We start from the raw sequence: 24,737 nt of genomic DNA on the forward strand, positions 1-24,737 counted from the left end.
CAGTGGGGAATGCTGCCTGCAGGACCAAGTGTTTGAACCTGAGTGCTTGCTCTATGCCAGATGAGCCACCAGCAGGCCCCTGGGTTTTATTTCTCTTCTTGCATAAAGTAAAGAGGTCTTTATTCTGGCCCAAGACACCTAATGAAGATTGTGTTTATATTTTGTGTTTTAATAACAAAAATGAGAGATGATGGTGGAGGAGAGAGAAAGTAGAATTTAACTGTTCATTGACCAAATTTTGTTAACCATTTTTTCCGTTTAAAACACTTTGTGTTCACAGTATCTTTTGTCAATTTAGTTTGATTCATTTTCTGTATTTTAAGAATTTCATAAAATTATTATCAGTTAATAATGACCATTCTTCAGTGTTTACATGTATCCCATTTTATATTTTATTGTAGATATTTTAATAGGGTTTCACATTTAAAAATGGGGAGTGTGTGTTGATTGTGAATTCTTCTATAATTCTATATTGAACATCAAGTTCTGTTAGTTCACTTTGACTTTTAAAAAATATTTTAATGAGAGATACTAGAGACAAGAGGAGATATCAGAGAGAGAGAAAAGCAGATACATCAGAGCACTGCTAAGTTCTGGATTATGGTGGAGCTGGAGATTGAGCTTGTGACCTGAGAGGCTCAGGCATGACAGTTATTTGCTTGACAACCATTATGTTGTCTTCTCAGCCTGTGGCTCATTCTTCATATATAATTACTTCATCTTGTTGCTTCAATAACATGTTGATTTACCTTGTATTACTCTACTATAACTCCTACTAGTCTACTTTACTTCCTCTTTTGAGTTCTTCCTAGTGTAGCCAAGTATTATCTTTCTAAAATACACCAGACTAAGTCATTTCCTTGCAGTAGATCTTTTTCTTTTTTTTATATTTATTTTATTTATTTATTCCCTTTTGTTGCCCTTGTTGTTTTATTGTTGTAGTTATTGTTGTTGTTGTTGTTGGATAGGACAGAGAGAAATGGAGAGAGGAGGGAAAGACAGAGAGGAGAGAAAGATAGACACCTGCAGACCTGCTTCACCGCCTGTGAAGCGACTCCCCTGCAGGTGGGGAGCCGGGGTTCGAACCGGGATCCTTCTGCCGATCCTCGTGCTTTGCGCCACCTGCGCTTAACCGCAGTAGATCTTTTTCAAGCTCAGGATAAAAGTCCTTTCTGAGACGGCCAGTTTTTGTCTTTCTCCTTTTGGCTATTCCCATCCTATTTTAGCTGTGCTTCTGTCTCAGAGTAACTATTGTAGTTCATATTCACTGAAATACTATCTGGTGAAAAGACTGAATAGTATGCCAGCACCTGTAAAACATAAATGTATATCATAAAAATAATGCTCATGAAAGAATCAAGGCCATTGTAGAACACATACAGTTTTTTTTTTTTTAAGAGTTTATTTCATGAGAAAGATAGGAGGAGAGAAAGAACCAGCCATCACTCTCGTACATGTGCTGCCAGGGATCGAACTCAGGACCTCATGCTTGACAGTCTAGTGCCTTAGCCACTGCTCCACCTCCTGGACCATACAGAACACATATAGTTTTATCTATATAATTGGGATAAAACATGAGTGTGGTTTCTGTAGTATTGATAATTATTAGTAGTCATTAATTTAATTAGTCACTACATATGTATGTTCAATATTGGTAATATTTTATTGAGCTTTTTTTTTTAAAGATTTTATTTATTTATTAATGAGAAAGATAGAGAAAGAACCAGACATCACTCTGGTACATGTGCTGCTGGGGATTGAATTCGGGACCTCATGCTAAAGTCTAGTGCCTTAGCCACTGCGCCACCTCCGGGATCACTTTATTAAGCAAATGCTGGAGAGGTTGTGGGATCAAAGGAACCCTCCTATACTGCTGGTGGGAATGTAAATTTGCCCAACCCCTGTGGAGAACAGTCTGGAGAACTCTTAGAATGCTAGAAATGGATCTACCCTATGACCCTGCAATTTGTCTTGGGGATATATCCTAAGGAGCCAAACACACTCATCCAAAATGATCTGTCTATACCAATGTTCACAGCAGCACAATATGTATTAGCCAAAACCTGGAAGCTACCAAGGTGTTCAATAATAGACGAGTAGCTGAAAAAGTTGGGATACATATATGTAAAGGAATATTACTCAGTTCCTAAAATAATGAATTTAAGTTCTTTACCTCATTTGACATGGAACTTGAAGGAGTCATGTTAAGTGAGATAAACCAGAAAGAGAAGGATGAATGGGATGATTTCACTCACAGACAGAAGTTGAGACATAAGAACTGAGTTTGGTGTATTGCACCAAAGTAAAGGAGTTGGGGTGGGGGGAGGATTTTCAGGTCCTGGTGCAAGATGACGTAGGAGGACCTAGGTGGGGGTGAGACTGTTTTGCAGAAAATAGAAATTTTATATACTTAACCAACAACTTTATTTACTGTTGATTATTAATCCCCCCAGTTAAAAATTAAAAATAATAAAAAGAAAATTTATGAAATAAAATTTGTTTCAGGAGTTACGCTATTGAAAAGAACTTATTTGTATTCTGAGTTTCTCTTTTATGACTATATAAGAAACAACAGATTAGGTATTACTGTAACTATAGAGGAATTCCTTTGTTGAGATTTGCCATATGATTTTTTTATGGAGTGACTAATATTCTCTAAAGTTTTCTTTTTATAACACTTCTCTGGTTATGTGGATCTAGCAAACTGCATCTTACTCTTTTGGATAAGTTACATTGACTATCTTTGCCCATTCAACTTAGTTTTAAATTATAGATTTTGAATGAAATGTTTTGAAGTAAATACTACTAGAATACGTAGTTTATTATTAGCTTAAACCTTGTTCATGAGCCTCTATTGAGTGAATGTTAATTTTTATTTACTAGGAAATGGACTTTATGTGCATTGTGTAAATGAAAATACTGGTTGCACTTCTAACGTACATATCTTTGCATTTTCAGCGTGCTCAAGCAGTTCTTCAAGCTGTGACAGCTGTCCAGACAGCAAATACCCCTCTTAGTGGCACCACAGTTAGTGAGAGTGCAGTGACTCCAGCCCAGAGTCCAGTGCTTAGAATAATAATTGACAATATGTACTACCCTGTAACACTTGATGTTCTTCACCAAGTAAGTTTAATGTCATTTGCATGTTTACTTACACATTGAAAAAGTAATTCTGTAATAGAAAATGTCTTGCTTTTATCTTAACAGATATTTTCTAAATTTGGTGCTGTATTGAAGATAATCACATTTACAAAAAACAACCAGTTTCAAGCTCTCCTTCAATATGGTGATCCAGTAAATGCTCAACAAGCAAAACTAGTAAGTCTAGAGCTAGGTGTTTCATAGTGCTATTTTTTAACAAGCGTGTGTGTGTGTGTGTGTGTGTGTGTGTGTGTGTGTGTGTATATATATAAAAGTACATAGATGGTCAGTATTATTAATATTTACTTAGTAATAACCACATAGCATCTCTGCAAAGAGATCCTGAAAGAGTTTCCCGAAGTTCAGATGAAAAGGAAGTTATATCTTAACACATCAGGGTACCAGAGTTTTCCCTAATATAGTGAAGACCATGCTTGAACATGAGTCACACAGATGGCAAAGTAGACACACACCCAGATTCCATTCATTATTTTTTAAAATTTCACCAATTTAACTCATTTACCACTTGCTCCAGTAATATTCACCAGCAGCACTTAGAGCTGCAGCATTTACCTCAAGATAAATCACTAATTACATTCCTACATTGATCCCAAAAATTTGTCATGAACTAGCTTGTTACTACTATTTTTAGCATCAATCTTTTATGTCAACTTTGGAAACAAGATAATCATTCTGTTTAAAGCATTGGTTTTTTGCTCGTTTGTTTGGTTGGTTTTTTTAGTGGTACTATAAAATATGGTAATTTTAGGTAATTGAAAATGTCAAATCCTAGAAAACAAAGTCTTCCTAAACGTGATGTTGACATCATTTTTTAACGCTTCTTGGCCAAAGGTTCACTAGATGAATCTAACTCATATTTTATTTTTACAGTGAAAAATTAATAATTTATTTCAGCCTTAACATGTTCACTTAAGAGTAAATTAATGCTCGCAATTGTTAGGGTTTTTTTCCTAATCTATGAAAGGGCCACATGAATTTATATCAATATACCATTGACATGAATGAATTTCTGATGAATTACTGTTAATTTTGAGCTGTTGAATTATTTTTTAGGTTAGTTATTAGCTTGATAAATATATTCACTTAAAGCTTAATTATATGTATATTAAAAGAAAAGGTTTCTCTTTTTCTAGAGAGAGGGACTACAAGGCTCATGGAGCTGACAGAAAAGCTCATTTGGATAGTGTACCTCTTTGACATTGCATGACTCCCATGCTGAGCCTTCCTCCTACCTCCGTGGAGGAAGTTATGTTGCTGTAGCTGTACACATTGTCCATATCTGAAAAAGTCGACCTAAAGTGGTGATGCCTGGTGGTAATAAAAAATTATAAGGCTCATACTTTCAAGCAGTTTTAAAGTACTTTTTCCATAACAGGATACTTCTATTTTTAGTTGAGTTTTTAAAAAAGTTATGGTGCATTTTTACAGGGAAAAGTATGTCATGACTTTTTTTTTTTTAATATCCAACACTCCAGTTACTTTCCTTAATTAACTACATAACAATTAAAAGTCATACTGAGGCAGTCTAAAACTTCTTCAAACAAGTATTTGAAAAAATGTTGGTCTTCCATGAAAATAGTTCTAGATTTACATATCAGATAAATCTTGATTTTTGTAAACATTTGATCGGTTTCTATGTATTGATTATCAGAACTGTAGTTTCATTTTCATAATGATACACAGATTTAAATATGCTACGTATTTCTGAACAGTAAATGTTTATTCTTTTAGTGAAAAGTAACAATATATTTCCCTGTTTCTAGTTTCCACATTGGTAATTTTATTTTATCCTTATGGTAGCCCTGGGAGGAAACATCCACACATACACACCCCAATTCAGAGAGGTTGAGTAACTAAGGCTCAAGGTGACCTTTATTTAGACAGATGCGCGCGCGCGCGCACACACACACACACACACACACACACACACACACACACACACACACACACACACACACACACACACATCCATCTACCTATCCCACCCACCCCAATTCAGAGAGGTTGAGTAACTAAGGCTCAACATGACCTTATTTAGTATACACTTCAATGGAAGAACTGGCACTCATTTATTCTAGACCTTCTCTGGGATAATGTTTGATTTACTAACTTAGCATATGTTTCTTTTCTTTTACTTTTTATTAGATAGAGACAGAGAAAGTGAGATGGGTAAGGAAGATAGTCAAACGTCTGCAGCCCTACTTCACCACTTACGAAGCTTCCCCCCTGCAAGTGGGGGCCAGAGCCTTGAACCCCAGTCCTTGCACACTGATTTGTGTGCTTAATCGGGTGTACCGCTTGTTTTCCTATTCAGAGAACACCTTGAGTTGGGAAGATACTAAGTTTTGCCTCATTTCATGTCATGTTATATAAATTTCCACGATCAGACTTAAGCATCTCATACAATGTGTTGTCAAACAGAATTTATAAAACTCAGTTTTTATAAGTTCCTAACAAGAAAGAGTATAATAAAATTGATTTTTAAAGTTATGCCAGTTATTATGGTACTATTCTGACCAGACTGACTTTTACTTGTGACTCAAGTAATTTTTAAACTAATTGCTTAGCTAATTTTAGCTGTTTTAGATTGGAGTATAGGATTTTCTTATTAGTGAAGATAGTATATATAACTGAAATAGCAAAGAATGAATGAAATGTGATCCCTTCCCCCTTTTTTTGTTTTTTTGGTCTCCAGAGTTATCACAGGGATTTGGTGCCTGTGCTGCTCATAGTGGCTTTTTTTTTTTTTTTTAAATAGGACAGAGAAGTAGAGAGGGAATGGAGAGAAAGAGAGAGAGACCTGCAGCACTACTTCACTACCCATGAAGTTTCTTCCATGTCAGTGTGGACCAGGGACTTGAAAACCGTCACCCCGTCCTTGTTCATAGTAACATGCATTTAACTGGGGATACCACAGTCCAGCCAGCCTCCCCCCTACCCCCATGTTTGTTATATATAGGCCTCCATTGTTAAGTTTTATTGCCAGAGGCATACATTTTGCTGCTTTCCATTCTACGTTTAAAATTGATGACATATTTCATTCACTTTTACAGGCTTTAGATGGTCAGAATATTTATAATGCTTGCTGTACCCTAAGGATTGATTTTTCCAAACTTGTGAATTTGAATGTAAAATACAATAATGATAAAAGTAGGGATTATACTCGACCTGATCTTCCCTCTGGGGATGGACAACCTGCTTTGGATCCAGCTATTGCTGCAGCATTTGCCAAGGAGACATCCCTCCTAGGTATGATTTTTATTATCTATACCATTTTCCCCACATTTTGCCAAATGGAACGTGCTGCTAATCTCCAGTAAGTACAACAAATACCTATTTTAAAATTGAAAAACGTTCAGATTCTATTTTTTCCTAGGGAAAAGGCATATTATGAATGCTGTTAAGAGAAAAATGTAGAAGTGTTTCTTGCAGTATGATATCAGCTATCTTATTTTGCCAAAACAGAAGAATAGCCTAATGAAATCGTCTAGAAATAACTCAAATCTTTAATAAAATATATACAATTTAAACTTGATATCATATTGTCTAGATAGATGTAAGTCTAGTCTAAGTCAAGACAGTTCTGTGAATATCCTTTAGGGATAATGATTGTTTTAATTTGCACTTCCTAAGAGCAATGAAATGTTAGCAGACAACAGGTTATGTGAGCTGGTGTATGGGTTATCATTGAAGCACATTGTAATATTTTTCAAAAAAGTTTAACTACCATTTTCTATAAAATTTACTTTGATATTTGCATCTTGTCTTAATTATTTATATTTCACTTTGTTCTACAATGGATTTCACCCACCTAAAATAACACAATGCAAAAATTTGCAATAGTTGGAATCGAGAAGAAGAAAAATAAAGGAAAATGTAATTTGTAAGTAAAATGAGTACTTTTACAACTTAAGATGAAATTTCAGTTTTATTTGATGTGTTTGGAAAGCTCGTGATTTTGGAAAGCTCATGACTTCTGTTATCTGTAAATCTAGAGTTTCTGTTCATATGGAAACAAAGATCGGTGCGTGACAAACTAGTTCTTTTTAGTTTGTTGTATTTATCAAAGAAAAAATACTGTGTTGGAGTAATTGGGGACAGATATTTACTGTGAATATGTAACAATTTTACTGTTTATTTGTATATCTAATGTAAAGGATATACTTACATATTTGAAATTTGGTCACTTCAGATAAAATGGATTCTTTGTTCTTTCTTACATTGATCACAGACCACAGCTGCTACCATGACCCTAATAGGTGTTTTAGCATCATATCTAACAAACACTGTCACTGAATTTAGTTTCTAAGCTTTTTATTTCCTCAGCTCAGCTTGTAAGTTAATATTGATGGTTTCATTGATCTTTGCTTGTTCTTCTTACTTTAGATTCTTAAATTCCTTGCTAATAGAAATTATAGATGAAAAATCATCATTTGTTTACTAGGTTCTAGGCATTCTGCTGAAACTTGGCAGATATTACTTAATTTTTAAAGTAACCAGATGAGGTAGATGGCACCAATTTTACATATAGTTTCTGAGTTTAAAAGTTCATCAAAGAAACAGTGTTATGGGTAAAATAATAAAACTCCAGCTGGCATCAAACATATAACCACAATAATCACTTCAAACTTAAGTATTGTATCTATTTGTGTTTCCATTCTGGGCTGAATTGTGATTAAAAGTTACCTGGGTTCTCTTCAAGTGACTTTATTTCTATTTTCTTTATATGACTTCATGGTAACATTTTTATAAAAGCTTTTCATTAAAAATTACAAAACACTGGATTTATAAATTGCTGTCTTAATATATGCTTTATTATTCATTTTACAGGTATTCTACATTTTATTCCTTTTGAGAAATATGACTAAAGTTCCTCAGTTCTTATTAAACATGTTTTGTGGTGTGTGTGTGTATATATATATATATATATATATATATATATATATATATATATATGAATGATGACTTTTTTATGTAACTTACTAAATCACCTGCTTGTTTTAATGGTTTAATGTAATTTTATAACTGGATTCCTTTAGTACCTTCAAAAAGGTTTTGAAAGTATTTTAGTATGTTCAAAAAGTCATTAAAAATGGGTAAATTGCAGGTTTTAAAAATCAAATAATTGACTTATGTCATTTTGATAATTTACTAAAGATAACCACTGTCACATTTTGATACTTTTCTCTTTCCTATGTAAATACATATTTTTATGTTAAGTTGAAATCATACTTTGCATTTTTTTTTTTTTTTGATAGAGACAGAGAGGCAGCGAGGCAGAGAGAGAGTGAAAGATTCTACAGCACCGAAGCTTCCTTCAATGCGATGGGGGCCGGGCTCGAACCTGGGTCGCGCACGTGGCAAAGCAGCACACTATCCAAGTGAGCTATTTTATCGGCCCAATACTTTGCAATTTTTAGTCTTTATCACTTTGCTAAAATTTTTGTTAATCCTATAATTTTTATTAATGTAAATATATGGCGTTGTGACCTATAACTTATACATAGCATGTTTGTCTCAAAATTGTTTCCATAGACTCAGTTTCTAGAACCTAAATTATTAGGTCAAAGAGAATGTTAATCTTCTGATTTATGTTATTAACTTCTTTTAGAAAAGTGATAACTTAAGCTTACCATGAATGATATATGAGGTTGACTATTGGGTTGTAGGAAAAGTCATGATGCATTTTTCTATGAAAGGATGTGTCATGGCTTTTCTGACAACCCAATATTATACGTTGTGCTGTCAAATTTAAATATTTGTTTTTGATTTAATAGAATTGTGTTACTTTATTGTTAAAGTGATTATTAGATATTAGAAATCTCTTAACCAATTGAATTCTTCCCATTGAAATATATAATATTTATAAAATGCTTATTATGAATATTATGTTCATATTTGATATGAGCTGAGCCTTTAACTCCTTAAATTTTAGACTGACTATTTCTATTTTTAAGTCATCTTTATGCTGAAGAATCTATTTATAGTTGGTTAAGGTAACATTTCCTTCAGACGTTTCTTGAGTACTATATTATTTATGAGGAACTACTTACTATTTTGTTTTTTAAAGTAATATTCAAACATATTTGCAGCAACATTAGTGAGGTGTGATGTTTTCTGGAATAGTAACTATATTCTGTGTTTACTTTTCTCCAGTGATAATTTAATCAGTCAGGTCCTAAAAAGAGTAACCAAACTAGTATTGATGTAATCCATTTCCTGCTGAATCTTGCTCAAAAAGTACTTACTCAAAGTGAAATGCTTTTAATAGGTAATCACTTTATTTAAAGATTCTCTGAGAACACAGGTATAAGATGATAACTCTTTTCTCGTATACATTTGGGGCATTCACTTAACCTTCTTTGATTTTTTTTAAATTTTTTAAAAATATTTATTTTCTCTTTTGTTGCCCTTGTTGTTTTATTGTTGTAGTTACTGTTGTCATGGTTGTTGGATAGGACAGAGAGAAATGGAGAGAGGAGGGGAAGACAGAGAGGGGAAGAGAAGGATAGACACCTGCAGACCTGCTTCACTGCCTGTGAAGTGACTCCCCTGCAGGTGGGAAGCCGGGGGCTCAAACTGGGATTCTTAAGCCAGTCCTTGTGCTTGGCACCACGTGCACTTAACCTGCTGCGCTACTGCCCGGCTCCCACCTTCTTTGATTTTTAGATTGTTAGAAAGCATGTGACAAATGCAATTACTATAGAATCAGTATTTTAAAATTCTGGCTTTTTTTTTTTTTTTTTTAGTGCTAGGGATCACAGTGTTTCAAAACTTATAATTCAGAAAAAAAAAGGAGGCAGTGCTTTTTAATCACTTAGAAATAATGACATGTAAAGTACATAGTCATAAATCTGGCCTACTTTTTGTTTTGCCACTGGTACTTCACTTCTCTAGGCTGACTTTTTCAGATAGAAAGACAGACAGGGTGAGAGGAAAAGAAGGGCATCACAGAACCAAAGTTTTCTTCAGTGTATTGAAAAAGGCCAAGCTTGAACCTGGTTCATGGACATATTTGGGAAAGCAGGCACACTATCCTGGTGAGCTCTCTTAACATACTTCCTACTTTAAAAAACAGAGTAATCAAAAAATTGACATTACAAACTGAGATATCATTATAATGATTATTTTATCTTGCCTAGGAAATTATTAGTGAGTCATTTTAGAATACTTGCTAAGAAATGACTGATTTTTTTTTTTATGATTGTGTTGTCTACACTTTAAAATTTGGGGCAGATAATATGGACAAAGAATACTTTAGCTCTCTGCAGATTGAGTTGAAAAAGAGATCATTCACACTCTGTCATATAGTTCACACTTAAATGTGTAAGGACTTAGGTTTGAGCCCCCATGTAGGAGCACCTGCAGAGGGAAAGCATCATTAGCATAGAGCAGTGCCGCGGGGACTCCTTCTCTGTTGATCTTATTTATCTATTTATTTATCTATTTATTTTTATTGCCACCTGAGTTATTGCAGGAGTTCGGTCTGACCATTGTTCCTAGAGGCTTTTTTTTTCCCCTCCCTATTTTTATTTGATAGGAAAGAGAAATTGAGGAGGTGGGGGATAGAGAAAGAAAGATACTTGCAGACCTGTTTAACTGTTGTTGAAATATCTCCCCTGAAGGTCGGGAGCAGGGGGCTCAATTCCAGGTGTTTGTGCATGGTAATATGTGTCCTCAGCTGGGTGCACCACTATCTGACCCACTTCTCTGTTGACCTTTTTTAAAGTATTTATTTATTCCCTTATGTTGCCCTTGCTGTTTTGTTGTTGTAGTTATTGTTGTGGTTGTTGGATAGGACAGAGAGAAATGGAGAGAGGAAGGGAAGACAGAGATGGGGAGAGAAAGATAGACACCTGCAGACCTGCTTCACTTGTGAAGCTACCCCCCTACAGGTGGGAAGCCGGGGGCTCGAACCAGGATCCTTAGTTAGTCCTTGAGCTTTGCACCACCTGTGCTACCGCCTGACTCCCTGTTGATCTTTTACCCTCTATCCAAAAGATAGAGAGTATTAAGAGGGAAGGGAGGAGGGAGAATAAAAAAATGACTTGTTTCTAAGCTTACTCATGAGAGTGTATATTATAATTATAACAGACTTAGTGTATAAATATAAAAGTTAAAAACAGCACTTTTTCCCCACCTGCAGGGGGAAAGCTTCACAAGTGGTAAGGTAGAGCTACAGGTATCTCTTTCTCCTTTCCTATCTCCCTTCTTCCTCAATTTCTCTCTGTCCCTTTATTCAATAACTAAAATTAAAAATCACTTTGAAGAAATGTGCTGTAGCAAGAATGGAGAAGTAAGGTGGCGGTTTAGTAAAGCTGGGCCTATGTTTGCAGTGAAACAGTATACATTACAGTTAGTGAATATTATTTCAAATCCAGACTTACTAAATTCAAAATTGGGCTCAGGGACAGAAAGATAGTTCACAAGGTATATGCCCTGCCATACATGAGAACTTTGCTTAAAACCCAGCACCAAATAGAAGATCAAGGAACTCTAATACTGTGTTATCTCCCTGGATGAAAAAATGAGCCCAGGAACAGCAAGATCATTTGTATGAGATTCCAGTTCTGCAACCCCTATCCCCCCCTATCCTGATAAACACACACACATACACCAACAGTCCTGGGTTTTACAGTTCACTTTTGTAAGGAATAATATAATGAATAGTCTCTGTTATGAAGATTAAATGTGTGATGAGCATTTAATATCAATCTTACAAGATCCTGAACATAATGAGAAAGTACAGTATAGAAGTCCAGTGAGTTTTAAGGGAACTCTGGAAAACTAGCAATCAGCTAGTGTTCAATACCAGTGTTTGTGGATGAGTTTTGCAGTGTGTGTGTGTGTGTGTGTGTGTGTGTGTGTGTGTGTGTGTGTGTCTGCGCCCATGCGCACACACTTAATTTTGACATATTTAGATGAAATAATTTTATCCAAGTATGACATCATATTAAAGGCTTAGTAACAAGTGACCCAAAACACCTAGATAAAAGACAGTCAAACCAAGGAACAACAGATTAGAAACTGGCCCCACTATAAAGGATAAAAGTGGTTTCAATGGTTATGTCAGAGTAGAAGGAATAAGAAGGTGAAAGAATGAAGCCAGAAAGGAGAAGTAGATGTTGGAAATAAATGAGAAATGAGAAAAACAATATTAAAACAATGTACCAATATAAGCTGCTAAAGTGAATTAATTTGATAAATAATTGTCAGAGAGGAATTGTAAGATCGTATTAGTTGGACCCCAGGATATTGATAGGTAGAAGAGAAAATAAAGTCAGGTTAAAATCTTTTTGTAATGAAGAAAACATCCTAATGGCTGATAAAAAGATGGTATTGATATCAAAAGCTACCCTAATTGATATTAGAACATTAATTTAAAAGTAATATTGGGTGGTAAAATACAATGACAAATAATGGATCCATTTTCTTCCCTTCAGAAAGATTAAAGAAAAAAAATGAGAGAATTGTAAGAGAAGCTTCATTAGGACAAAGCAAGCTTTTAATTAAAAATTTTCTCTAGGGAGCATGTTGAATAAAAATTCAGTTGTTAATAATAGCAAAGTGAATGGATTCCAGTGGGCAAATTGTAATTGAAGGATAGCATTCATCCTTCTGGCTGATTTCATTTAGCATGGTCTTTTTTTCAAGTTCCATCCATGATGAGGCAAAGGAATGACTCCATTATTCTTAGTAGTTGAATAGTAATACACAGTGGATTGTTTTAACTCTTTACTGTTAAGAGAACTTTTTTTTGACATGGCTTGAGTTGTAGTTTTGTATATGTGTGTTGGACCATCAACTGGATCTTACCAAGAGAAATTTAATAGATTTTTACTTTTCTACTAAATCATAATAAAGGCAGGGAGTCAAGGGAATAGCTTGACAGTTTTTTCGTACTTGTCTATTTCTGCCATTATAGATAGTTTGTCAACTTGAGTGAATACTATGTATTTAGCTAATGTTCTTATTAAGAAGTTACCAAAAATCAGTGTTTAAAGAATAAGTGGTAGGGTCACTTTATAAGAGTATGCAAGAATAAAATCTGTGAGTGCGTACACAAAAATTAGTAATGTGTGTTTGTACATTGACAAAGCAAGCCTAGTTACCCATTAAACATTAGAGACATTAGTTATGACATTAAACATTAAGAATTAGTGAGATCTACAGTATTTAACTTGAAGTTAGTAATGTCATGAATATAGTTGGCTAATACAATCCTTACTGGTGGTTCCCAAAAGGGCACTGAAAACTACTATATATTGTTAATATATGAGAGGTTTCTATTTTAAAAGTATAATCTTATTTCTGGATTTTTTTTTAAATCAAATGAATGAATTAGTAATTTTTAAGTCATTGTCCATGGGAGTTCATTATAAATGTTTATAAAACAAAATGTAATTTTTTTTAAAGATTAAAAAAAAAGAGGGTCCCCCAATATGATAAAAGCAAAAATTGCGGGAGTCGGGCGGTGGCGCAGTGGGTTAAGCGCACGTGGCGCAAAGCACAGGGACCGGCGTACGGATCCCGGTTCAAGCCCTCGGCTCCCCACCTGCAGGGGAGTCGCTTCACGGGCGGTAAAGCAGGTCTGCAGGTGTTTATCTTTCTCTCCCCTCTCTCTCTGTCTTCCCCTCCTCTCTCCATTTCTCTCTGTCCTATCCAACAACAAAGCTACGTCAACAATGGCAATAATAACCGCAACAGGCTGCAACAACTAGGGCAACAAAAAGGGGGAAAAATGGCCTCCAGGAGGGGTGGATTCATGGTGCAGGCACCGAGCCCAGCAATAACCCTGGAGGAAAAAAAAAAAAAAGCAAAAATTGCTGAAATAAATCCAGTACATATCAGAATTGTAAATGAGAAGCATGTGTTTTCACTAATGGAGTCCATACACTAAATTCTGTAAAAAGAAATTGGAAGGGAAAAAATTTTAAGTCAAAACCTAATGAAGATAAAATTTATTGTGCGTAAGAACTTTAAAATACCAATAAAAAGCCATAGTAATTTCTGTAGCATAAAAGAGGGTTTTTAAATGCCAAAAAGTAATAATAAGATAACCTAAAATGAAAGGTAAAACACATTCATAAGACAGAAAAAAATTGTAAAGCAGAAAAAATAAAATGTTAATTTGTGAGATGGTTGTGTTACAGGCCAGTTCTCTTAGGTGTATATTAGCATTGCTAATTTAATTTGAATGTTTTCTCCTTTATCATAATGAAACAATTTGACTTTTCAATAAATATTTTACTAAAATGTTTTAGTAAAATATTCATTGAAAATAAATATTTAAGCATTTAAGGCATGAAAGGTTTCCAAGTTCATTGGTAATTGAAAGGGGGATAAAGATGTTTAGACAAATTCTCCCAAGAATAAGTGATGCTACTATTTTAAGGGTGATATAACAGTAATAAAACTAGCAAATAGAACAACAGATATAAATGCTTAAACTGGTAAGACAGAATAAGAACATTTAAGAGTCCCATGTGATATGTTTTCTTAGTCACATTGGAACAGTGTGTTTGAGAAACTTACGTTCATTACAACTATTTGAGCATGGAACTAAAGCAAACATGGTGATAAGAGTTTCTTTAGGTCATTTGACTAAAATGATGTGTGTGTCTTGGAACTGGCAAGCATTCGACATTTATTTCATGAGCTGTGATTTGTCTGATCCAAGTGTGAGTTTGAATAAGATAGCACTTAAATTTTAAAAAGTATAATTTATATTGATGACTTGAAGTTTGGCTCACTAAACCATAGAAGTAAATTTTTCAAGTCTTACTTGGGAATGTACTTTTTATACTTTGCTTTTCATATGAAATGGAATGTGTGTGTGTGTGTGTGTGTGCGCGCGCGCGCGCGTGCTCGCGCGCTATAAAGAAATGCAGGTATGTATGTTATCTTTAATATTTCATCATTTTGTTAAAACCAGTTATTTTATTCTGCTATGTATCTGCAAATCATTTCTCGAAATTAACTTGCAGGAATCATTTGGAATGGTCAGCCCTAAGCCGTGCAGCCATCATGCTAAAATTGGTTTTTGTAAACGACTTGTGTGTGTTTCGTAAAATATGCTTTATTTTAAAATTAGGGCTTCCTGTTGCAGCTGTTCCAGGAGCTCTGAGTCCTTTGGCTATTCCAAATGCTGCTGCAGCAGCTGCTGCAGCTGCTGCTGGCCGAGTGGGTATGCCTGGAGTCTCAGCTGGTGGCAATACAGTCCTGTTGGTTAGCAATTTAAATGAAGAGGTTAGTAAAATAATTTTCTAATTTTCATACTTTAACACCATTTCATTTGTGAAAGTTTTTCATGTTTATTTCATTTTGCACTTGCCTTTATTTTTATGTACATTCATTAGTCAGTATTTTCTGTATGTTTCTACTCTGAATAAAATCTATGTACTTGTTTAGATAATAATTTATTTTCTTAAATGGTCATATCTCTTTATATATATATATAAATTATTTTAATCTACCTATTTTTCCTGAGAAAAATATGGTGAAGTACTATAGTTTGGCTTTTTATTTTTTTGTTACTCTTAAAGGCAAATACCCAATTTTTAAATTTAACTAAGACAGTTTTGCTCTTTGCCTTTTCTAATTATTTGCTTGTTCATTTCATGCTTATGTGTCATTGTTTTTTGTTTTTTTTTTTAAATCTTATTTTATGTGAACTACTCTAATACATTTTTCTTTGAAGGTTCTTCCAAAGATCTTGGCGAGGCACTCTTCCAGTCTTTCTTAGTAATTTTTTTCTTTGCAGTTATTAGTCAATTGTTGTCTAAAAATATTTTCAATTTTATTCCCCCACCTTCTTGTTAAGTAAAATTTATTACTGATTTGTTTTTAGTTGTACATTTTATGTCTAGTATATTTTATTTTGATTGCTATGAAAGCTGGTATGAAATGTGGGAAGTTCAGTGTATCAGTTTATGATGTCTAATTTGAATATTTGTTTCATTTTAATTGGCCTCTGTTAATATGAACATAAAGCTTATCATTTAATATTGTTGTCACTCACGGTTTGCATGCTAAAATGTTTGAATCAGAGTGCCTTTGTTTTTTATTTTAAGACTTTTGCCTGCATTTCATAACCAGCCATGCTTATGCCAGTTAAATTCAAAGTTTAAAATTCCTATGCATGCTTTCCTTCCCTATGTTGAGATGAAATGCTGTAATTTACTCTTTGATATATAGATGTACTTTACCCATATTTGTCTTGGATGACTACATTTTACTCAGTTTTTCTTGTACAGTACATAAACCAACCATTTTTCTGACCAAATTCCTGCATTTCCTATGTACTGACCTATATTTTATTTTTTTTTGTTCCCCAATTCCTTATTTTTTTCTTCTGCATTGCTGTTCCCCTCCCCCATTTCATCCTTTTCCCTGTGTGTTCACCTTCCCTTGTCTTCTCCCAATGCCCATTCCCTTCCCTGTCTTATCCTTTATTTTCCTTGTCCTTGTCTCCATTCCCTGTCTCCATTCCCTATGTTCATGCTTCTGTGCTTGAACAAATGTTCCTCGGACCAACTTGCCCCAATTAACCGCCTTGAACCATGATCCATGACCACCTCACCATTCTGCGGGAACCACCCTTCGTTATGGATGATCTGTTCATCTCCGCTCTTCCTCGACTCTTCTCTCTTCTTGTCTTACGCTGCTTGCTCTTCTCTCCTTCTAAAGATGGTTACGCCCCAAAGTCTGTTTACCCTCTTCGGTATGTTATTGTTAGCACTATACTTTTATTATTGATTTGATTTTTATTTCACCTTAATTCTTATTTGTAGCTAGCACTTTGGCTTAAAGTTGAATAGTAAATCTTTTGCTATTTTTCTTTGCTATTTAAAACTCTCCATAGACACGAAATTTGTTTTAATGCATGCTGATTTATTTTGCATGGTCTTTAATTTAATGTCATTCACATAGCTTTGAGGGTTTATCAGAAATTATTCTTTTCAAAATTCACTGTTCAAAATCTTGATCTTCTTTATTCATTTGTAAGAATGATGAATTTGAGTGAGTGATCATGTTGATGTCTGAATGTTTCATTAATATGTCAGAGAGATAATCTTTAGCTGACTTGGACATAAAATTAATTCCACTTTTGAATTACCTCTCTGTAACTCCAAAAAAGGTGTTTATGGAGATGTGCAGCGTGTGAAGATTTTGTACAATAAGAAAGACAGTGCTCTGATACAAATGGCTGATGGAAACCAGTCACAACTTGGTAAGATTAAGTCACATGTGATCAATATATCCTTAAGTCTGATTTCAAATATGTACTATCAGCTTGTGAATAAAATCAAACCCCTTGTGTCAATAAGAAACTTTTTTCTTTTGTTGTTGTCTTAGAGAATATAATTCCACACCTCCCAAAATAATTGCTAGCTTGCCTATCGTGTTACCTTCTCCCACTGTAGGACAATTGGTCTCTACCTCTTTAGTACCCTTTCCCCAGTTACCTCAGTTCTGCAGGCATAGGCTTAAAGGTTTACAGATGAATAAACATTTTCAACTAGTCAGCAGTTGGAATGTCACATCTCTATTATGTCACTGGGAATTTGCATCTGCATGATTCTACTGCTTCTGGCAAACTCCCCACCCACCTCCAACACACATACACACATGCTTATTTACACATAAACATATTTGTATTTCTTTAATGTCCATTTTACCTTCTCAGGCATAGATTAAAGAAAAAGGTTTTACTTCCTAAAAGGCCAGTAACTTCACATAATTATGCCATTTGTACTAAAAATCCTTAGTGGGCCCCCCACTAAGAGCACAGTTCAGCTCTGGCTTCTGGTAGTATGGGGATTTAACCCAGTTCTTCATTTTTGTCATTCATGGTCACTCTTTGTAATAGAAGTTTACTTCATATAATCCATGGAATCCTGGTTAATGCATGTTGTTTTAATTCTTTTTTTTTTATTTTTTTAAAATATTTATTTTCCCTTTTGTTGCCCTTGTTGTTTTATTGTTGTAGTTATTATTGTTATTGATGTCATCATTGTTAGATAGGACAGAGAGAAATGGAGAGAGGAGGGGAAGACAGAGAGTGGGAGAGAAAGACAGACACCTGCAGACCTGCTTCACCGCCTGTGAAGCGATTCCTCTGCAGGTGGGGTGTAGGGGGCTTGAACTGGGATCCTTGAGTCAGTCCTTACACTTTGCGCCACGTGCGCTTAACCCGCTACACTACTGCCCGACTCCCAAGACCAAGATTTATTAAGATAATTTTAATACTAGTATACATTTCTTCAAACTCAAAATATACAGAATTTTAAAATATATCAGTATTATACACAAAACCCTATAGGGAAATATGAAATATTTTACAAACAGAATAAATTCAAAGATTTTAAAAAACTCTTCCATTTGCATTGTGGGGAGTATAAAGTAAGTAAGTATAAAGTCAAAAGAAATAAAAGTTGCTTTAATAAGGATATTTTTGTGATTTCAGTATTTCATATCATAGAATGTATATAATCTTACTGTTGGTGAAAATTAAGAATTACAGCATTTTCCATCTCCTACTAGTCTTGTAATAGAATAGATAAACATCCTGAGTGCCATATTTCTTGGAGGAGTCAGCACTGGCCTGTTTCTTCTGTAAATAGTTTCTAATTACTTTCGACATATTCACCCCAATCAAATAACTGCATAGTATATTTACCTGGGACATACTACTTCTTAAACAAGAGCTGATGATGTGTAACCTTTTAAATGGGCAGATGAGGTAGCTAAATCAACAAAATCACAAAGGCTTTAATTGAAGATAAAAGGAAATAGGTTTTTCTATCAACCAAATGTACATACTTTTAATCCATCTACCACTGCTTTGGAGAGATGTAAGAAAAAAATGTTGTTTTAATTCTTTGGCTAAATTTAGTCATGGAAAATATATTTGAGTTACCAGATTGTTGCTAAATGAAAAACCTTTAATGGAACACCATTGTTAAAGTGTACTTTAGTTAAGTCTCAGAATTCTAAAATACCCCTCCCTGTGTACTCAGTGTGACTGAATGTAAATACCAGTATATTCTCAGATTCAAGGATGATGCTTCCTCAAAATAGTTGCGTTCACAGTATTAATTTTGAAGCTTAACGCATTTGTTATTTATATTCAGTGAGATTCAACAAACTGACATTGTGATATAGTGTATCTTTTGACCTTTGGAATTAGACATTTAACATCATTGTTTCTTGCTATCTTTTATGGTAACTCAGACCATATGTAAATCTGTTTATCTCACTCTTGCATTTCTTTTAGTGGAGATGAGCCCATGATGAAAGATCTGTAAAATTTTTTACTCTGTTGCATGTCGGTTACTGCCATTGTCAATAAGCATTCTAAGCAGCATTTTACAGTAATTTTACCACTAACTAATCATTTTTAAATGCTTATTTTCACACTACCTGCCTATAAATAAAGAATGCAAGATGATGATTGATCAGTACAATTTAAATTCTTCTAGGTATTATTTATATAAAGTTTATTGAAAATATGCATTACTTTAGTTCTCACTGTCTATTCCCATGACCTTTCCTCTGAGCTCTCTTGTGTCTCTTCTGATAAACTAGTCTCATTTGTTAAACTACACACATACTCAAAAGTCCACAAAAAAAAAAAGTGATCGAAAAAAATAACCAGCCTAAACTTATTAGCACTTTTTTGGTCTTGGAGTCTGGTAAGTTTACTTTTGTAAAAAAAAATATTTATTTATTTTTATTCCCTTGTTGTTTTATTGTAGTTATTATTATTGTTATTGATGTTGTTGGCTAGGACAGATAGAAATGGAAAGGGGAGGGGAAGACGGGGAGAAGGTAAGACACCTGCAGACCTGCTTTACCACTTGTGAAGTGACTCCCCTGCAGGTGGGGAGCTGGGGGCTCAAACTGGGATCCTTACACCTGTCCTTGTGCTTTGCACCACCTGCACTTAACCTGCTGTGCTACCACCCAACTCCCGTAAGTTTACTTTTGAATAGCTGGGGGGGGGGGGGGGATGGGGGATAGGGGCACCAATCCCTACAAAACTGAGAAGTCTGTGTGTAACTTGACACCCTCAGAGTTTACATTGTGTATAAGGTGGACTCACAGAAAAGTGAGCCTTTGTTCAGGGGCCAATTGTACTTGGTTTTATAATATATATATAATTTTGGTGCTTTGGGAGAAATAGAAAAACAGTTGAGAGGCCATGATATTGCATTAGAAAATAAAAGTGAATGGTATCGTTAAAATCTTAGAAGCCATGTTAAATTATTTCAATAACACCTTTACATTTTTCAGAAAGATAAACTAATCTACTTGAAACTACATTTGAGAATAGGGATTTTATTCCATTTTGCCTGCACCTCTATCAATACTCTATAATACTTTGTTCAAATCTGACCCTTAACATAGCTGGAATATATGCTTTTTTTTTTAAGCTATGTTGAGTAGTAAATAAAACATGCTTGACTCTAATCTCAGACCAGTTTAGTTTAGAAAGCCCTTTCTAAAGTAATAATATTGAAGGATGAATAAATTAGGGAGCTATTTGAACAAGGAGCTAGAGGTGATAAAAACTAACACTTAAAGAAAATGTTTAGTGTACTTAAAGCATAAAAGGTAAGTTAGTACAGTGTAAGTTGCATGAGGACAAATGTGGCTGGTATTTTGCATAATCAGTAAACATCCAAAAAGAGACTGAAAAATAATGATAGGGCTAAACTGGAAAATAGAATGAGATTAGACTTTGTTCTTGACAGTTTTAGATAGTGATATAGTTAGGTCATTTTCTTGCTTCATCAAAATGGGAGAAAAATTCAGTAGGAAGTCAAATTAAGAGATGAGTTAACCATTTGAAAAAGGGAGAGGCAGCTGGTTGGAGATACACCCAGTTGAACACACACATTCCCACCCACGTGCAAGAATTTGGATCAAGCAGTGCTTCCTGCCTGCAGAGGGGACCCTACAACCAACGAAGTAGTTTTCTTTTTTCCCTCTCTATGACTTCTACCGTATCAAATAAAAGAGGAAAAAATAGCTTCCAGGAGTGGTTGGCACTGAGCTCTGCTCGAAAGAAAAAGAAAAATGGAGAGATTTGGAAGAAGATTATCATAGGATTTGACTTATAGGATATAGGACAAAAGGGTGAAAATATTAATGGCTGGCTACTAAGTTTCTTCTTGGGCATTCAGAGACAACCTGGAATTTCTATCAGAGCAGTTAGATTTTCTCCCAGATACCTTGTCTAGTGCAATGATTATAGAATTTAAGTCCAGTTGACAATGGCTATTGCAAACAAAAGAGAATCTAGATTTGTTAACTATTTCTATTAAAAATTTTATTTTTGGGAGTTGTGCAGTAGCGCAGCAGGTTAAGTGCACATGGCACAAAGCGCATGGACCGGCATAACGATCCCGGTTCAAGCCCCCGGCTCCCCACTTGCAGGGGAGTTGCTTCACAGCCAGTGAAGCAGGTCTGCAGGTGTCTATTTTTCTCTCTCTGTCTTCCCTCCTCTCTCCCATTTCTCTGTCCTAGCCAACAACAGTGACATCAATAACAATAATTACAATAAAAACAAAGGGCAACAGAAATATTTTTAGAAATTTTATTTTTCCTTTGAGCTTTGTTAACATTGTATTTAAATAGAATTTTTTCTGTTTATAGCTATGAACCATCTTAATGGACAGAAAATGTATGGGAAAATTATTCGTGTTACTCTGTCTAAACATCAGACAGTACAGCTACCTCGAGAGGGACTTGATGATCAAGGGCTAACAAAAGATTTTGGTAATTCCCCATTACATCGTTTTAAGAAACCTGGATCCAAAAATTTTCAGAACATTTTTCCACCTTCTGCTACCCTTCATCTGTCCAATATCCCGTAAGTATTAAAGCTGGAATTCATTTAAAGAATACATGCAGCAGCCATAAAATGTTAACTAATTTTTACTTTTTCTGTGTTCTATTTACCTAGTCCTTCAGTAGCAGAAGAGGATCTACGGACACTATTTGCTAACACTGGAGGCACTGTGAAAGCATTCAAATTTTTTCAGTAAGCAAACTTTTCTTTAAACAGTGAATTTCATGGGAGGGGAAGTAAAACATCTGTAGATACGTATACAATATGAAGAGATTAAATTAGTGTAACCTCAATAAAAAAAGAAAATGACTTGATAAAACTTTTCGAGTTGAATGGGTAAAAACTAACTACTTTAAATCCTTACTAGTTTTATTTATTTATTTATTTTTTATCAGAGCACTGTTCAGCTCTGGCTTCTTACTAGTTTTTTATGATGTATCTAATTTCATAATTTTGTTTCAGAAGAGATCACAAAATGGCTCTTCTTCAAATGGCAACTGTGGAAGAAGCTATTCAGGCCTTGATTGATCTTCATAATTACAACCTTGGTGAAAACCATCATCTGAGAGTGTCTTTCTCTAAGTCAACAATTTAAAAATGGGGAGATGATTAATTGGGGGTGAATCACATTGTTTGGTGTCATCACCTAATGACTGTTCAGAAAAGTGGGGACCAGAGTTTGATTTTTTTCTGTTTGTTTCCTTTTTTCTTTCATGCTGTTATCATTCCTTGGTTAGATAACAAAATGGCGTTTGTAAAGCAGAGTTATTAACTGCTATATTTCATCTGTTTAGCGAAGCCATTTTTATTGTCTGTTTAATTTTTTCAGTTTGATTTTACTTTTTTTTCAACTTAGTTGACATACGTGCCTTAAAAAGGAAAACTAGTGTTGCTATTGTGCATTTACTAGAAAAAGGAATTGGTTGTCTAGGGCACATTGTTATATGGAATTACAATATGTTTAGGCAGGGGTGTGTAAAAAGGTTAAGTTTTTGTTTCTCCTGCTTGGAACTTATTTTGAATTATTGGCTTGTCACATTTCTTTCTATTAATCAAATAAGATACATAATCTTGAAAGTATACAGCAGCATTTTCAGTTTTTACTATCTTAGGCGTTATTGCTTTGAAAAACATTGGCCTTTTGTATCTCACAATTCTGGTCTAGATTCAGTTATGAATGTAGGCATTAGTTAAAATTAACAAGATGCAGAGTATTAATTTCTTAAGATGACAAAGTGGTTTCTGTAAGTTTGAGCCCTATGTGGAAAGCATTGTGGAATCTTAACCTTTTTGTACACACTCTTGTGGGACGTATCATATAAATGTCAGCACTAAGTAATGTCTTGTTTGTGGCTGAATATTTTTCGTAGATGTTTTTGAAGTTGACATGACTTATGTGCATTTAAATATATATTGCCATCCTTAGTTTGTAATTAAGATTTGGAATATGGTTGTGGATTTCTGAGCATGTGCAGACTGGTCTAGCTAGTTCAGGAACTGGTGCATGTATTTTTCAAAGATAAAGAAAGTGTACTGCGAAAATTTGCAGGAAGATTAATTTTGTGGCAGTTTTCTAAAACTGACATCCAGGTGGGACCAAAGTTTATGTGCCTTTAGTCTTAATTTACCTTGCATTGTAATATTCAGTTTTAATAAATCTTCAAAATATTTTGTATTTAGGAATAGATCTGACTTTAATAAAAACATGGCTCAGAATCTACAGGTCAAATTAATTTGAATAGTTCTTGTCAATCTGAATTGTTGATTCTGTTTAAACGACCAATACTTTTTGAAATTGATGTACTTAGTTTCAAGATTCATAGATTCTGTTATCTATGTAGACAGAATGGTCATGTATATTTTCTATTAGTTGAGTTTTTACATCTTTAGAAATGTAAAATTCAGTATAGTTTGAAAGCGGCACAATTAAAATTAATTTTCTAACAAAGTTGGGAGGTTTGATGGTTGTTTAATTTCATTTTGTGTGTACTCTGCTTACCTCTGTAGCATGCTCAATAAACACTTCTGTAGCTCTGTATTCACCTTTTCTGTCTTTCTCTGCTGCCTTTCCTCTTTCTTTGTTTTCACTCCACTGTGCTTCTGAATTCATGTTTATTCTCTGCCAGGGTGGGAAAGGAGTAATAAGACATTCTATGGCTTTACACCATAAATAAACCTAGATGCTGTGAAAATATACCAGCTGGTTTTTTTTGTTTTTTTTTTTTTGTTTGTTTGTTTTCTTTTCTTTTAATTTAAAAGATGGTAACTGTTTTTCAGGAGGACCGATATTAAATATTTCCCACCCTGTGAAAACTACTGCTTTAATGACATGATTTTTATTGTAGCTTGTTAATTCTTCTATCTCTTTTGTTGTTGTTGTTGTTGTTTTCCAGTAGATTTATGCACTAATAGGGCTTTTAAATTTGCCATGCTCTTGCTGCAGTTTCATCTTTCATCTTTTGTGTCTGCTAAAGATTTCCTACTAATCTTAGAGTATGAATTGTAACAAAGGATACTTTATGTTATTGGGAAGAAGCAGAAGGCATCTGGCTTTGCTTTGGGCGGGAAGGAAAACACACATTCAAAATGTTTTAAAACCAAAGATAATTTTTTACCACTGCTCAGTTCTGGTTTATAGTAGTGCTGGTGACTGAACCTGTGAGCTTCAAACCTTAGTAAAGAAAATTTTCTGCATACTCATACTGTCTTCCCAGCC

At 34.5% G+C, this 24,737-nt stretch overlaps 1 protein-coding gene across 7 annotated transcripts in view; it reads left to right on the forward strand.

Moving 5' to 3' along the window:
• The window catches only part of PTBP2 (polypyrimidine tract binding protein 2), a 67,049-nt gene extending 42,990 nt beyond the window's left edge, over positions 1-24,059 (forward strand). Inside the window, exons 6-15 of one of the 7 annotated variants that reach the window (XM_060202124.1) lie at positions 2,959-3,123; positions 3,208-3,318; positions 6,216-6,411; positions 8,421-8,543; positions 15,257-15,411; positions 16,852-16,885; positions 17,303-17,395; positions 21,826-22,042; positions 22,136-22,213; positions 22,484-24,059. In XM_060202124.1, the coding sequence (XP_060058107.1) occupies positions 2,959-3,123; positions 3,208-3,318; positions 6,216-6,411; positions 8,421-8,543; positions 15,257-15,411; positions 16,852-16,885; positions 17,303-17,395; positions 21,826-22,042; positions 22,136-22,213; positions 22,484-22,616 (1,305 nt within the window). In that variant the 3' untranslated portion in view covers positions 22,617-24,059. The remainder of the gene's footprint in view (positions 1-2,958; positions 3,124-3,207; positions 3,319-6,215; positions 6,412-8,420; positions 8,544-15,256; positions 15,412-16,851; positions 16,886-17,302; positions 17,396-21,825; positions 22,043-22,135; positions 22,214-22,483) is intronic. The other 6 variants (XM_060202122.1, XM_060202123.1, XM_007531461.3 and 3 more) reach the window with 6 other exon arrangements.
• The last annotated feature ends 678 nt before the right edge of the window (positions 24,060-24,737 follow it).

This window comes from Erinaceus europaeus, chromosome 11 (genome assembly GCF_950295315.1).
Source record: "Erinaceus europaeus chromosome 11, mEriEur2.1, whole genome shotgun sequence".
Classification (NCBI taxonomy): Eukaryota; Metazoa; Chordata; class Mammalia; order Eulipotyphla; family Erinaceidae; genus Erinaceus; species Erinaceus europaeus.